The sequence below is a fragment of the Macaca fascicularis genome, chromosome 1 (genome assembly GCF_037993035.2).
Source record: "Macaca fascicularis isolate 582-1 chromosome 1, T2T-MFA8v1.1".
Lineage (NCBI taxonomy): Eukaryota > Metazoa > Chordata > Mammalia > Primates > Cercopithecidae > Macaca > Macaca fascicularis.
In genome coordinates, this window is record NC_088375.1 from 43,530,902 (window position 1) to 43,543,555 (window position 12,654).

General features: G+C 36.7%; 1 protein-coding gene across 6 annotated transcripts in view; it reads left to right on the plus strand.

Annotated features, from left to right (window-relative positions):
* The window catches only part of HMCN1 (hemicentin 1), a 454,750-nt gene that overhangs the window by 281,147 nt on the left and 160,949 nt on the right, over positions 1-12,654 (plus strand). For 4 of the 6 annotated variants that reach the window (XM_015447093.4, XM_015447120.4, XM_065538528.2 and 1 more), the window contains 2 exons: positions 428-588; positions 3,945-4,068. In XM_015447093.4, the coding sequence (XP_015302579.3) occupies positions 428-588; positions 3,945-4,068 (285 nt within the window). The remainder of the gene's footprint in view (positions 1-427; positions 589-3,944; positions 4,069-12,654) is intronic. The other 2 variants (XM_005540243.5, XM_074031042.1) reach the window with 1 other exon arrangement.

Here is a 12,654-nt window from a genome sequence, read left to right on the forward strand (position 1 = left end):
TTTAAATAAAGTTACCACTCCACATTCAATCATCCTTGCAGGGGGCAGAGTCATGCAGTATAAATATGGCTAGAAATCCACCTTGATTTAATGAAGTTGTCCTAGAGAAAGGGAGGGTCATTATAGATTAGTAAAACCCATCAAAAGACATAAGCCAAATATACATGTGGATTACGGTAGCCATAAATACATTTTACTTATTCTTTGGAGATTTAAAACTCCATAGTTAAGAAGTAACTAATCTATAAAGTTGCTAAAAAATTAGAAATTAAATGCATGGAATGAAAGTATTTCATTGTTTGTTAAAATAGGGATTTGCTTTTTTTTTTTTTCCTGAATTTTAAGGTTTCAGGTTCTTGCATACAGATTTTTAAGTTCGACCCCACTGATTATGGTTTCATTCCCTCTCCCGCTTCCTTAAATATAGTTCCTCCAACAATCAAGTCCTCAGGCCTTTCTGAGAGAGTTGTGGTAAAATACAAGCCTGTCACCTTGCAGTGCATAGCTAATGGGATTCCAAATCCTTCCATTACATGGTTAAAAGATGACCAACCTGTGAACACTGCCCAAGGAAACCTTAAAGTAAGTGTAAGTATTACTCAGCCTAAACTGGGAAAGCTACATAGATCTTCCTGGAAATATCAAATTATTCTTTCTTAACTGTAGATTTTCCTGTTAGATTTTGCAGAAAATTTATTAAAAATATCCATTTTTCTTAGAGTTTTTAAGAATTTAACTTAATATTTTGATTTGAAGAATGGAATTAAAGACTAACAATGATACTGATTTTAAGATAGTGGTCATTATTTATACTATTTTGATTTATGCCTAATTTAGCTGTTAAAAAACCGGTGTTTCACAGATGAACGATGTTCATCACTAATAAGCCAAAAATGTTCACCATTGAGTTAAATTAAGATAAAGTCATATTTACGTAAATGTAGGTAAAATAAGTCTTGAAAAATATTTTTAGGAATTAGTTGATAAGCTTCAAGAGGTCAAAGACTCAATTTTTTAAAAAGTGAATAAGTTCACATTTTTATCCTTCATAGTGAGTATAGTCCCTGGCATATAACTGTATCTCAGTACATTTATCTCAGTTGTTAAATTAGTAGATTGATGATAGATAGATGATAGATTTCAAATCTAGATAATCTAAAGGATGCATTTGAAATAAAAATTAATAGATTTTGCTAATAGGGTCAAGTTAATTAACTAATGTGGGCTTGAATTTTACTCGTGAGTTTTCCCTAATGAGAGATATGTTATGTTCCTTTTTTAGTAGAAGTGAATACTGTAGTAGTAGTGAATATCTGTTAATTTTTAATTCCTATTCCAAATCCAATGGAAATAATCTCACATCTTTGTGCAAGTGAAAGATTCAGTTTTTAGCCTTCGGCCATAGTGAAGGTAAACAATTGTTTACCTGGGAGACAGGTATTTATTGTGTTATCATACAAAAGTAGGATTGCAAACCATAATGAATGATTTTAAGAGAAAACCTAGAGGTGTAAGAACATATCATGAGAAAAGCAAAGACTTCTAGAATGAGAAAAATTTATGGGAAAAGCCCTGAGTAGAGTTCAGAAGACTTTATAGAAGTTAAATGGGTGAATTAATGAAATAGAACTGAGTAGAGTGGTTCAAGAATATGTGCATGGGCAAACAAAGCAAAGGTGAGCATGGCACCTCTTAAGGACCAGCAAGCCAGTGGACTGAGGAAGAGACCAAGGGAGAGGTGGTATTAAAGACTGGAGACTAGGTAGGAGGCACTTAAGTACAGTTAATGATTTTTTTTTTACTTTAAGGCAATGAGAGACCTTTGAAGAGTTTTAAGAGAGGAGTGACATGATCAGGTTTGCATTTTAATATAGTTTTCCAGACCCATTCCAAAGAATAAATTGGAGGAGCCAATGATAGATATGTAGAAACCAATCAGAAACTAGTTACATTTGTCTAGGAGAGAGAAAAGATAGAAATTGAGACTCATATGCTGGTCATGCAGATGAGGATACTTGGATAGATTGGTGAGGTATTTATTAGTTAAATCACTGGGGGTTGATGAAGGACTCTGTGAAAAGTGAAGGAGAGGGATGTGTCAAGGAAGACTCCTAGGATTCCAACGTATACAACTGTATGGCTAGTGTTGCCATACAGTGAGTTTAAGAGACTGGAGGGGGACAAGTGTTGCCATATAGTGAGTTTAAAAGACTGGAGGGGGACAAGTTTGAGGTGAGAAAACTGATTTGAGTTTTAGATTTTAGGTGGCTAAGGTGACTATGAGATCAACTAGTGGAGATGTCATTGAATATATGGTCTTGGAGCTCGAAGGAGAGTTCTGTCTGGACATATTGGCATATCAATGATATTTGAAACCATGGGCATGGATGAGTTAATCCAAGGAGAGAGTAAGGGGTAAGAAGAAAAAGGAGAGAGGACTGACCTAATTCAGCCTTAAAAAATTATGGCATTTAAAGACCATGTAATATAATAGTCCCGACATGAATATAAATGTATGAATGTTTGCTTAACATGTTTATAACAGTACGAATGGAGAATAGGTTAAGTGGGAGTTTACATGGGAGAGTTTGGAGAGATCATTTGGGGTCAGAATGTGGTGAGCCTGGAGGGCTGTGCTGAGTTCAGATTTCATTCTGGGAAAGGTGGAGAGCCATGAATGAACTTTGATGGGAAACTAGTTAAAGGATCAAATTTGAATTTTAAACAAATTATTCTGGCAACAATATGCAAGATAGATTAACAGTTGGGGAGGTTGGAGACACTGGAACATCAGTTAAGAAGCTATTATAATCCCACAGTGGCTGTGGAAATGGAAAACAGGTGATCTGAGAAACATATAGTGGCATAATTAATAGGATTCAAAGTAGGCTCCAAAACCTAGATGACTGGAAAAATAGTGGGTGCCATTAAACAAGACTGGGAACATGCAATCAGAAGTAGACTTCAGAAATACAAGGAAAAATATATGAGCTTAATTTTGTGCAAGTGAATTTGACGTTAAATTTGATGTACTAACCTGTTCAGCAGATTGCTGGAAGGACACATGTAGAGCTCAGGAGAGAAAGTGAGGCTATCCTGTAAATTTAGGAAGCATTAAAGTTTTTCACTGATGCCATGAGTTTAGATAAAAACTATCAGACAGCTATGTTCCTTGGGTGTGGAACAGGAAAAGGAAGCAGATTCTGGAAAGTAATCTCCTAAGAAAGTCAGAGAATTAGAACTGAGGGAATGCTTATTTTTTAACACCCAGAAGGTAGAGAGTTTCAAGGAGTTGGTAGTCAACCACTCCAAATGTTATAGATGGTGGAGGAGAGTATGAGCTTACTACCTAGGCTGATGGATATTGTGACTGGAAGTTACTAGTAACCTCTGAATAGTATGTTTCAAAGAATAACCTCTGAATCACAAGTTTCAAAATGGCAGAGACCAGTTGCAGTGGGTTTAAGAGGGAAATTGGGAAAAATAGGAAGAAATTTATCTGCATTTCCATTATCCATATTTTATAATTTTATTGTTTTTTTGGCTCTCATGACCATTTAATAAAAAGTCATTGTTTTAAAACTATTTATGAATTGTTATATAAATGTGGCCAGTTTTTTTTTTCAAATAGCTTAACTTTTCATCACATACTTCATAGTTCAGTGCTAAAGTCTTTTATTCACTATGACTATACCAGTAAGCTGGCCTTAGGTTATTTTATTTTGTGTTTTCCAGTGAATAAGAAAAGGCTTTCCAATCAAACTAATCTATTGTCTTGTGCATGATGATGTGAACTTGCTCTAGTCTATCAAGAGTTTATTAAGATATTGGCATGAAAATATTGTTAGGTATTATACATTTAAATGAAATTTTCTGTCTCAGTGAATGTTTTCAAATCCAAGTATAAACTACAAAAATCATCTGTGCTTTCTGCTCCCAATTAGATACAGTCTTCTGGTCGAGTTCTACAAATTGCCAAAACCCTGTTGGAAGATGCTGGCAGATACACATGTGTGGCTACCAATGCAGCTGGAGAAACACAACAGCACATTCAACTGCATGTTCATGGTAATGTAATTTCTACATCTTAACAAAAGAATATTTGTATCACTTTTTAAAAAATAGTGGGCTCATTTTTATTGAATTACAATATGAAAGAAACAGGTGTTTATTTTATTAGCCTGTATTAAAAAAAAAACCTAGTTTTTTTCTTACATTATTGTAATTATCATTGCTCATGTTAGGATCTTCAGTTTTCAGGTTGTCAAATAGGACATACTGGAGCTCATAATTAAATACACCATCCTGTATTTTAAGTTATCTGTATTCTGTTAACTTATAGCTTTCTACAGATAACTTTTGTTGAAAAGACAGAAGTTGGCAGCATTATTTCTTAATCTTGTCTGTGATTTTCTTGCCTGCCTATAAGAAGGATTTCGTGAGTAGAAGCCATCTTTGGCTCAGGATCTTCTCCAATGTGCTGTAATAAAAAGTCTGGGTGGCCATGGAGTAACTCAATAAAATCATAGCTTCACAGTAAACTTGAAAGACTACATAACCTTGAATATACCACTTCAGATCTCTAGAGGCTCATCAGAAAAGGCCAATAATTAGAGGCTTGAACTTTCCTAACTTAGCCAGAATATTTGCAGAAAACTGTTCAAGATTTTAATGTACACGTTATTCATTTTCTCTAATTCACATGATTTATTGTTCAGCCCTTTATTAATTTATTCATTCATATATTCACTTCACATTTACCAAGCAATTAAATGTAGAATAATGTCCTAGCACCTAGCTTAATTCCAGGTGTATAGTAGGCAGTCAAAAATATTTAACAAATAAAAGAGTAAATAGTAGGTGAATGAAAAAGTTTTCATTGGATATTGAATTCATCTAATTTGCTTCTTTGCACATTTTCTTCCATTTGAATCAACCAGTTAAAAAGATTCAAATCATCAGTTTCCTAAATGTTTCCAATAAATCAATTTATTCTTTTCCCAGTCCCTGAAATATGAATGCCTAACTTAGGGATGTCTGCATACATACCGTAACATACATGACCGCATAAACCATGTGGGTCTTTATTCTTTCACTGAATTGTTAGTTGGGAGACCAATATCTGAATGTAACCATTTTACAATTGGCTGACCTTGCTAGTGGGGTTAGGGGACAGGCTGACCCTGCTCTATTGTAAGTTGCCTTGCATTTGCTTCGTTCCCCATAAGGCCATTATCTCTTCCTAGGGCTCTTTTACAGCTGTCTCCAGCATCTACTCAGACTTACACTTCCATCTGAGAGTATGCTTGTGCGGGGGTTCTCTCTTCTTTCTTATTTCCCTACCCTGAGGCTCCTTCTCTTCTCCTTCTACAAGCTGTTTACCTTCCTTCTCCCATCAAGTTAAGTCCCTGTCTGGTCTCTGTTACTGGCTAAGAGGAAACAGTTAAGTGGGATACAATGGCATGATGCAATCATCTTACGCACTTAGGAGTCAGGCCAACTTTGGTTTAAACGCTATGCTAAACATGATACATGTTACCTTGAGTAAACTACTTAATTTCTATGAGTATCTGACTTCCATAGTGATTTTGGGGTTTAGAGATGATAGGTGTAAAACATCTCCCACTTCATAGACACTAAATAAATGGTAGCAGCTAGCTTTGCTGACTTCTACTTCTTGAGGTGTTTTTAAAAAGGAGGATGTTTTGTTCTCTAGACTGTTTTAAAATGCTTAAATGAATGCTCTATAATAGCAGCCTCCAATCTTTTTGGCACCAGGAACCAGTTTCTTGGAAGACAATTTTTCCACAGACTAGGGAGAGGGATGGTTTCAGGATTATCCAAGTGCATTACACTTATTGGGCACTTTATTTCTATTATTATTACATTGTAATATATAATGATATAATTATACAACTCACCATAATGTAGAATCAGTGGGAGCCCTGAGCTTGTTTTCCTGCAACTAGATGGTCCCATCTGGGGTGATGGGAGACAGTGACAGATCATCAGGCATTAGATTCTCATAATGAATACACAACCCAGATTCCTTGCAGGCACGGTTGACAATAGGGTTTGTACTCCTATGAGAATCTAGTGCTGCTGCTGATCTGACAGGAGGCAGCACTCAGGTGGTAATGCTTGCTCTCCTGCCACTCACCTCCTGCTACGTAGCCCAGTACCTAACAGACCATCAACTGGTATCAGTCTGTGGCCCAGGGCTGGGGACCCCTGCTGTATAATAAAGAATAGAGTGTATGTCTCCAGTCCTGGAAGAATCTGCCTAGAACAGATGCTCTAAAATTTCAATATTCTTAAAAGACATGCGAGTTACATATTAAAAATACAGCTTCCTAGGCCTAGTCCCAGATCTCCTGAAACAGCACCTCTAATATAGGTGGTCTGTGAGCCAGTATTTGGAAAAACATTGGCCTAGACACTAAAGACAGTCCTAAAGACTTGCCAGTATAGTCAAGACTGACTGAAAACCAGCGTCTGTGAGAGAAATCAAGTATCCCATCAAATAAAGAGCAACAACAGAAGAGAAAAAGCATAATTGATACCTAAGAAGGCACAAGTCTGTAAACTTGAATATTATAACAAAATGTTGGTTGACAGAGATGCAATTAGGGTGCACATCTACATGGAAAATCATCAAAGAGAAGGGGGCAGACTGGTAAACATATGAGTTAATGCAAAAAGAAAGAAGCAGAACGTTAGTCATTTTAAGAGCTTATTAAAAATTGCTTAATCAGAGGGAGAATATAAAACTACCTTCCTGATACAAATCACAGGATAGAGGTAAGGTATGGTAGTAGCTTAAAACATTTCAACTAATATGATCATGGCTTGTGTACATAACAGTTCATCTCCCTGAAGGGAGAATAAATGCTGAAGTGCACTTCTAATCTGATACTAATTGTGATCAGCCTGGAAAAAAGCAGTTGACTGAGTGCATGTGATGGGAATCTAGAAATCTAGACAGAAAACTGGCATTTTGACATTCGTGACAATAACATCACATTGGACACATAAGGCTGCAAACCTGACTCTGTCCTCTTTAATACTTGTATTAATGACTTTACTGATAACTGGAAATGTTAAAAAATGTAGGAATTTCTAAGAGACTGGTTGATGATAGACTTCAAAAAGACCTCAGTGGTTAAAATGACAAGTTAATATAATGTGGAAAACTATGCACGAATGGGATGTGAAAAGCATGGCTTAAAAGACACCATGCATTGAAGTACTTGAGTATTTGAATTTGGATTTGGTTTGTTCCAATTACTGTAGATATGACAATTTAGTTTCATAAAAAAGTTAATGAAACTTAGCAGTCAATAGCAGAAGTTACAGTAGGAGGAAGAGGAGAGGAACTAGCCCCATTAATACTCTTGCTCTTTGAATGCTCCCAAAGTATTGCATACAATTCTTATTCTATGTATTTAAAAAGGCATTACAAAACCTATAGGGAAGCAATCCTCATTTAATTAGGTTCACTTATTAATTTATCAGCCTTCCCTATAGTTACTTTTTAAGTTAGAATTTTTTGTTTTTATTTTTGTTTTTAGAGACAAAGTCTCACTCTGTCACCCAAGTTGGAGTGCAGTGGCATGATCATGGCTCATTACAGCCTGAATCTCCCTGGGCTCAGGTGATCTTCCCACCTCAGACTCCCTAGTAGGGAGGACTACAAGCAAATGCCGCCACGCCTGGCTAACTTTTGTACTTTTTGTAGAGATGGGATTTCACCATGTTGCCCAGGCTGGTCTTGAACTCCTGGGCTCAAGACGTCTGCCGACCTCGGCCTTCCAAAGTGTTGGGATTACAGGTGTGAGCCACCATGCCCAGCCCAGGTTTTTTTTTTTAATCCCAATCTTTATTGAAGGGTAACAGATTCAGCAAATGTTCATTTACTACAGTTGTCATCCAGAAATGTCTAATCCTAAAATATTCAGTGTTTCAATTGTTTAATGTTTTCCTTTCTTATAAAAATATCTTAGATACTACCATTCTTCTTAATCATAGCAAAAGTTGTTTCTAAAAGCTATAGTAAGGGTGCCTGGTCTCCTGGACTAGGAGACCACGTCATGATCAAGAGAAGAGGAACATTCTCATGGGGTTTTCCAGGAGGGGGTGTTCTGTCATTTATAAAGGGCAGGAGCCCTCAGTAGGTGGTCTTTTGGATCATCAAAGTTTAATAATTCTGGAAGTTTTTATTCCCTAGACCAAACTATGAAATTATATCTAAACCTCATTTATTTGCCAAGTGCGACAGATGTTTCCACAAACAAATGATTATTTGGAGTCTAATAGTCCACGCATTCATTTTATCTGCACACAATTATTTCCCAGGAAAAAAATCAACCAAGGTGAAGCACCAGAAAAAGTAAAATATTGTTGCTTCAAATTTCCTTTTCTATATTGCCAGTTAATAACTGCAGGATAAAAACACACATTCCTCATCTGTAAAATGGGAAGGATAGAGAGAGTGCACCACAGTTATGGAGGTTATGTGAGGATCAGATGAAAGATTACATGTGAAAATCTTAGCCTGGTGCCTGGTTCCTAGTCAGCATCTGTAAATGACAGCATAAAGGCTGTCTGGCAAAACACATATTTGATTTCTGGCCCTTCTCACTGCACCATTTTGATAAATATCTGTAAAGTCCCTCCTGCCTTTACTCTTGGCCAGGAACTCTCTTGGGTCTGTATTAGTTGTCTGGTAAAAACATTAGTAGAGCACCGCTTATTTTTATTTTATTTTTTAAAAAGTATTTGCTTGGCTAACATCTGCTAACACCCACTCAAAAATGGTTCCTCTATCGTTTCTGTGTTTTGTTTAATAGCTCAAATGTAGCTTAAAGGAGACTTGGGATTGTTGTAGGGAATCTTTTTCTTTTTTCATGGATAACTTCAGTTCAGGACTCTATGATTTTCTTGGTATAGATTAATTTATTCCTCCCTATTTCATAATTTCACTAGAGAATATTAACTCACCAAAATTACATTTAGATCACTTATATACTACCTGAAATTTAACCAGGATTTGAAAGACTCTATTCATGACCTGAGTGATTGAAGGAATAGGCAAAATCTAGCACACAATGTGTCAAGAAGAAGGTATTGTAGTTTCACCATGATATGTACATGTGGCTTTTGGAAAAAGGAAAAAATACCCAGCAAATTGAATGGAATTCAACCTTCTTCTTGGAGAATGCCGACATCTTATTATTAAAATAAGATCATAAGATATTGTTACCATATTGCTACTCTATCTAGAACAGTGTTTTCCTAAATTTCAAGACTATGCATTTCAATGCTAGAAGGGAGCAATGGAATTTATATTTGTATTTACTTTTTTTTTTGTTTTGTTCCAAACATTTATTTATACATAGACACTTCCAAAATACTTTTAAGATAAATGAATAATTTTTTTATTATTATTATTTTTATTTATTTATTATTATTATTATACTTTAAGTTCTAGGGTACATGTGCATAACGTGCAGGTTTGTTACATATGTATACTTGTGTCATGTTGCTGTGCTGCACCCATCAACTCGTCAGCACCCATCAACTCGTCATTTACATCAGGTATGACTCCCAATGCAATCCCTCCCCCCTTCCCCCTCCCCATGATAGGCCCCGGTGTGTGATATTCCCCTTCCCGAGTCCAAGTGATCTCATTGTTCAGTTCCCACCTATGAGTGAGAACATGCGGTGTTTGGTTTTCTGTTCTTGTGATAGTTTGCTAAGAATGATGGATTCCAGCTGCATCCATGTCCCTACAAAGGACTCAAACTCATCCTTTTTTATGGCTGCATAGTATTCCATGGTGTATATGTGCCACATTTTCTTAATCCAATCTGTCACTGATGGACATTTGGGTTGATTCCAAGTCTTTGCTATTGTGAATAGTGCTGCAATGAACATACGTGTGCATGTGTCTTTATAGCAGCATGATTTATAATCCTTTGGGTATATACCCAGTAATGGGATGGCTGGGTCATATGGTACATCTAGTTCTAGATCCTTGAGGAATCGCCACACTGTTTTCCACAATGGTTGAACTAGTTTACAATCCCACCAACAGTGTAAAAGTGTTCCTATTTCTCCACATCCTCTCCAGCACCTGTTGTTTCCTGACTTTTTAATGATCGCCATTCTAACTGGTGTGAGATGGTATCTCATTGTGGTTTTGATTTGCATTTCTCTGATGGCCAGTGACGATGAGCATTTTTTCATGTGTCTGTTGGCTGTATGAATGTCTTCTTTTGAGAAATGTCTGTTCATATCCTTTGCCCACTTTTTGATGGGGTTGTTTGTTTTGTTCTTGTAAATTTGTTTGAGTTCTTTGTAGGTTCTGGATATTAGCCCTTTGTCAGATGAGTAGATTGCAAAAATTTTCTCCCATTCTGTAGGTTGCCTGTTCACTCTGATGGTAGTTTCTTTTGCTGTGCAGAAGCTCTTTAGTTTAATGAGATCCCATTTGTCAATTTTGGCTTTTGCTGCCGTTGCTTTTGGTGTTTTAGACATGAAGCCTTTGCCCATGCCTATGTCCTGAATGGTACTACCTAGGTTTTCCTCTAGGGTTTTTATGGTATTAAGTCTAACATTTAAGTCTCTAATCCATCTTGAATTAATTTTCGTATAAGGAGTAAGGAAAGGATCCAGTTTCAGCTTTCTACTTATGGCTAGCCAATTTTCCCAGCACCATTTATTAAATAGGGAATCCTTTCCCCATTTCTTGTTTCTCTCAGGTTTGTCAAAGATCAGATGGCTGTAGATGTGTGGTATTATTTCTGAGGACTCTGTTCTGTTCCATTGGTCTATATCTCTGTTTTGGTACCAGTACCATGCTGTTTTGGTTACTGTAGCCTTGTAGTATAGTTTGAAGTCAAAACAAAGATACAACATACCAGAATCTCTGGGACACATTTAAAGCAGTGTGTAGAGGGAAATTTATAGCACTAAATGCCCACAAGAGAAAGCAGGAAAGATCTACAATTGACACTCTAACATCACAATTAAAAGAACTAGAGAAGCAAGAGCAAACGCATTCAAAAGCTAGCAGAAGGCAAGAAATAACTAAGATCAGAGCAGAACTGAAGGAGATAGAGACACAAAAAACCCTCCAAAAAATCAATGAATCCAGGAGTTGGTTTTTTGAAAAGATCAACAAAATTGACAGACCACTAGCAAGACTAATAAAGAAGAAAAGAGAGAAGAATCAAATAGACGCAATAAAAATGATAGAGGATATCACCACCAACCCCACAGAAATACAAACTAACATCAGAAAATACTATAAACACCTCTACGCAAATAAACTAGAAAATCTAGAAGAAATGGATAATTTCCTGGATACTTACACTCTTCCAAGACTAAACCAGGAAGAAGTTGAATCCCTGAATAGACCAATAGCAGGCTCTGAAATTGAGGCAATAATTAATAGCCTACCAATGAAAAAAAGTCCAGGACCAGATGGATTCACAGCCAAATTCTACCAGAGGTACAAGGAGGAGCTGGTACCATTCCTTCTGAAACTATTCCAATCAATAGAAAAAGAGGGAATCCTCCCTAACTCATTTTATGAAGCCAACATCATCCTGATACCAAAGCCTGGCAGAGACACAACAAAAAAAGAGAATTTTAGACCAATCTCCCTGATGAACATCGATGCAAAAATCCTCAATAAAATACTAGCAAACCGGGTTCAGCAGCACATCAAAAAGCTTATCCACCATGATCAAGTGGGCTTCATCCCTGGGATGCAAGGCTGGTTCAACATTCGCAAATCAATAAACATAATCTAGCATATAAACAGAACCAAAGACAAGAACCACATGATTATCTCAATGGATGCAGAAAAGGCTTTTGACAAAATTCAACAGCCCTTCATGCTAAAAACGCTCAATAAATTCGGTATTGATGGAACGTACCTCAAAATAATAAGAGCTATTGATGACAAACCCACAGCCAATATCATACTGAATGGGCAAAAACTGGAAAAATTCCCTTTGAAAACTGGCACAAGACAGGGATGCCCTCTCTCACCACTCCTATTCAACATAGTGTTGGAAGTTCTGGCTAGGGCAATCAGGCAAGAGAAAGAAATCAAGGGTATTCAGTTAGGAAAAGAAGAAGTCAAATTGTCCCTCTTTGCAGATGACATGATTGTATATTTAGAAAACCCCATTGTCTCAGCCCACAATCTCCTTAAGCTGATAAGCAACTTCAGCAAAGTCTCAGGATACAAAATTAATGTGCAAAAATCACAAGCATTCGTATACACCAGTAACAGACAAACAGAGAGCCAAATCATGAATGAACTTCCATTCACAATTGCTTCGAAGAGAATAAAATATCTAGGAATCCAACTTGCAAGGGATGTAAAGGACCTCTTCAAGGAGAACTACAAACGACTGCTCAGTGAAATAAAAGAGGACACAAACAAATGGAAGAACATACCATGCTCATGGATAGGAAGAATCAATATCGTGAAAATGGCCATACTGCCCAAGGTTATTTATAGATTCAATGCCATCCCCATCAAGCTACCAATGAGTTTCTTCACAGAATTGGAAAAAACTGCTTTAAAGTTCATATGGAACCAAAAAAGAGCCCGCATCTCCAAGACAATCCTAAGTC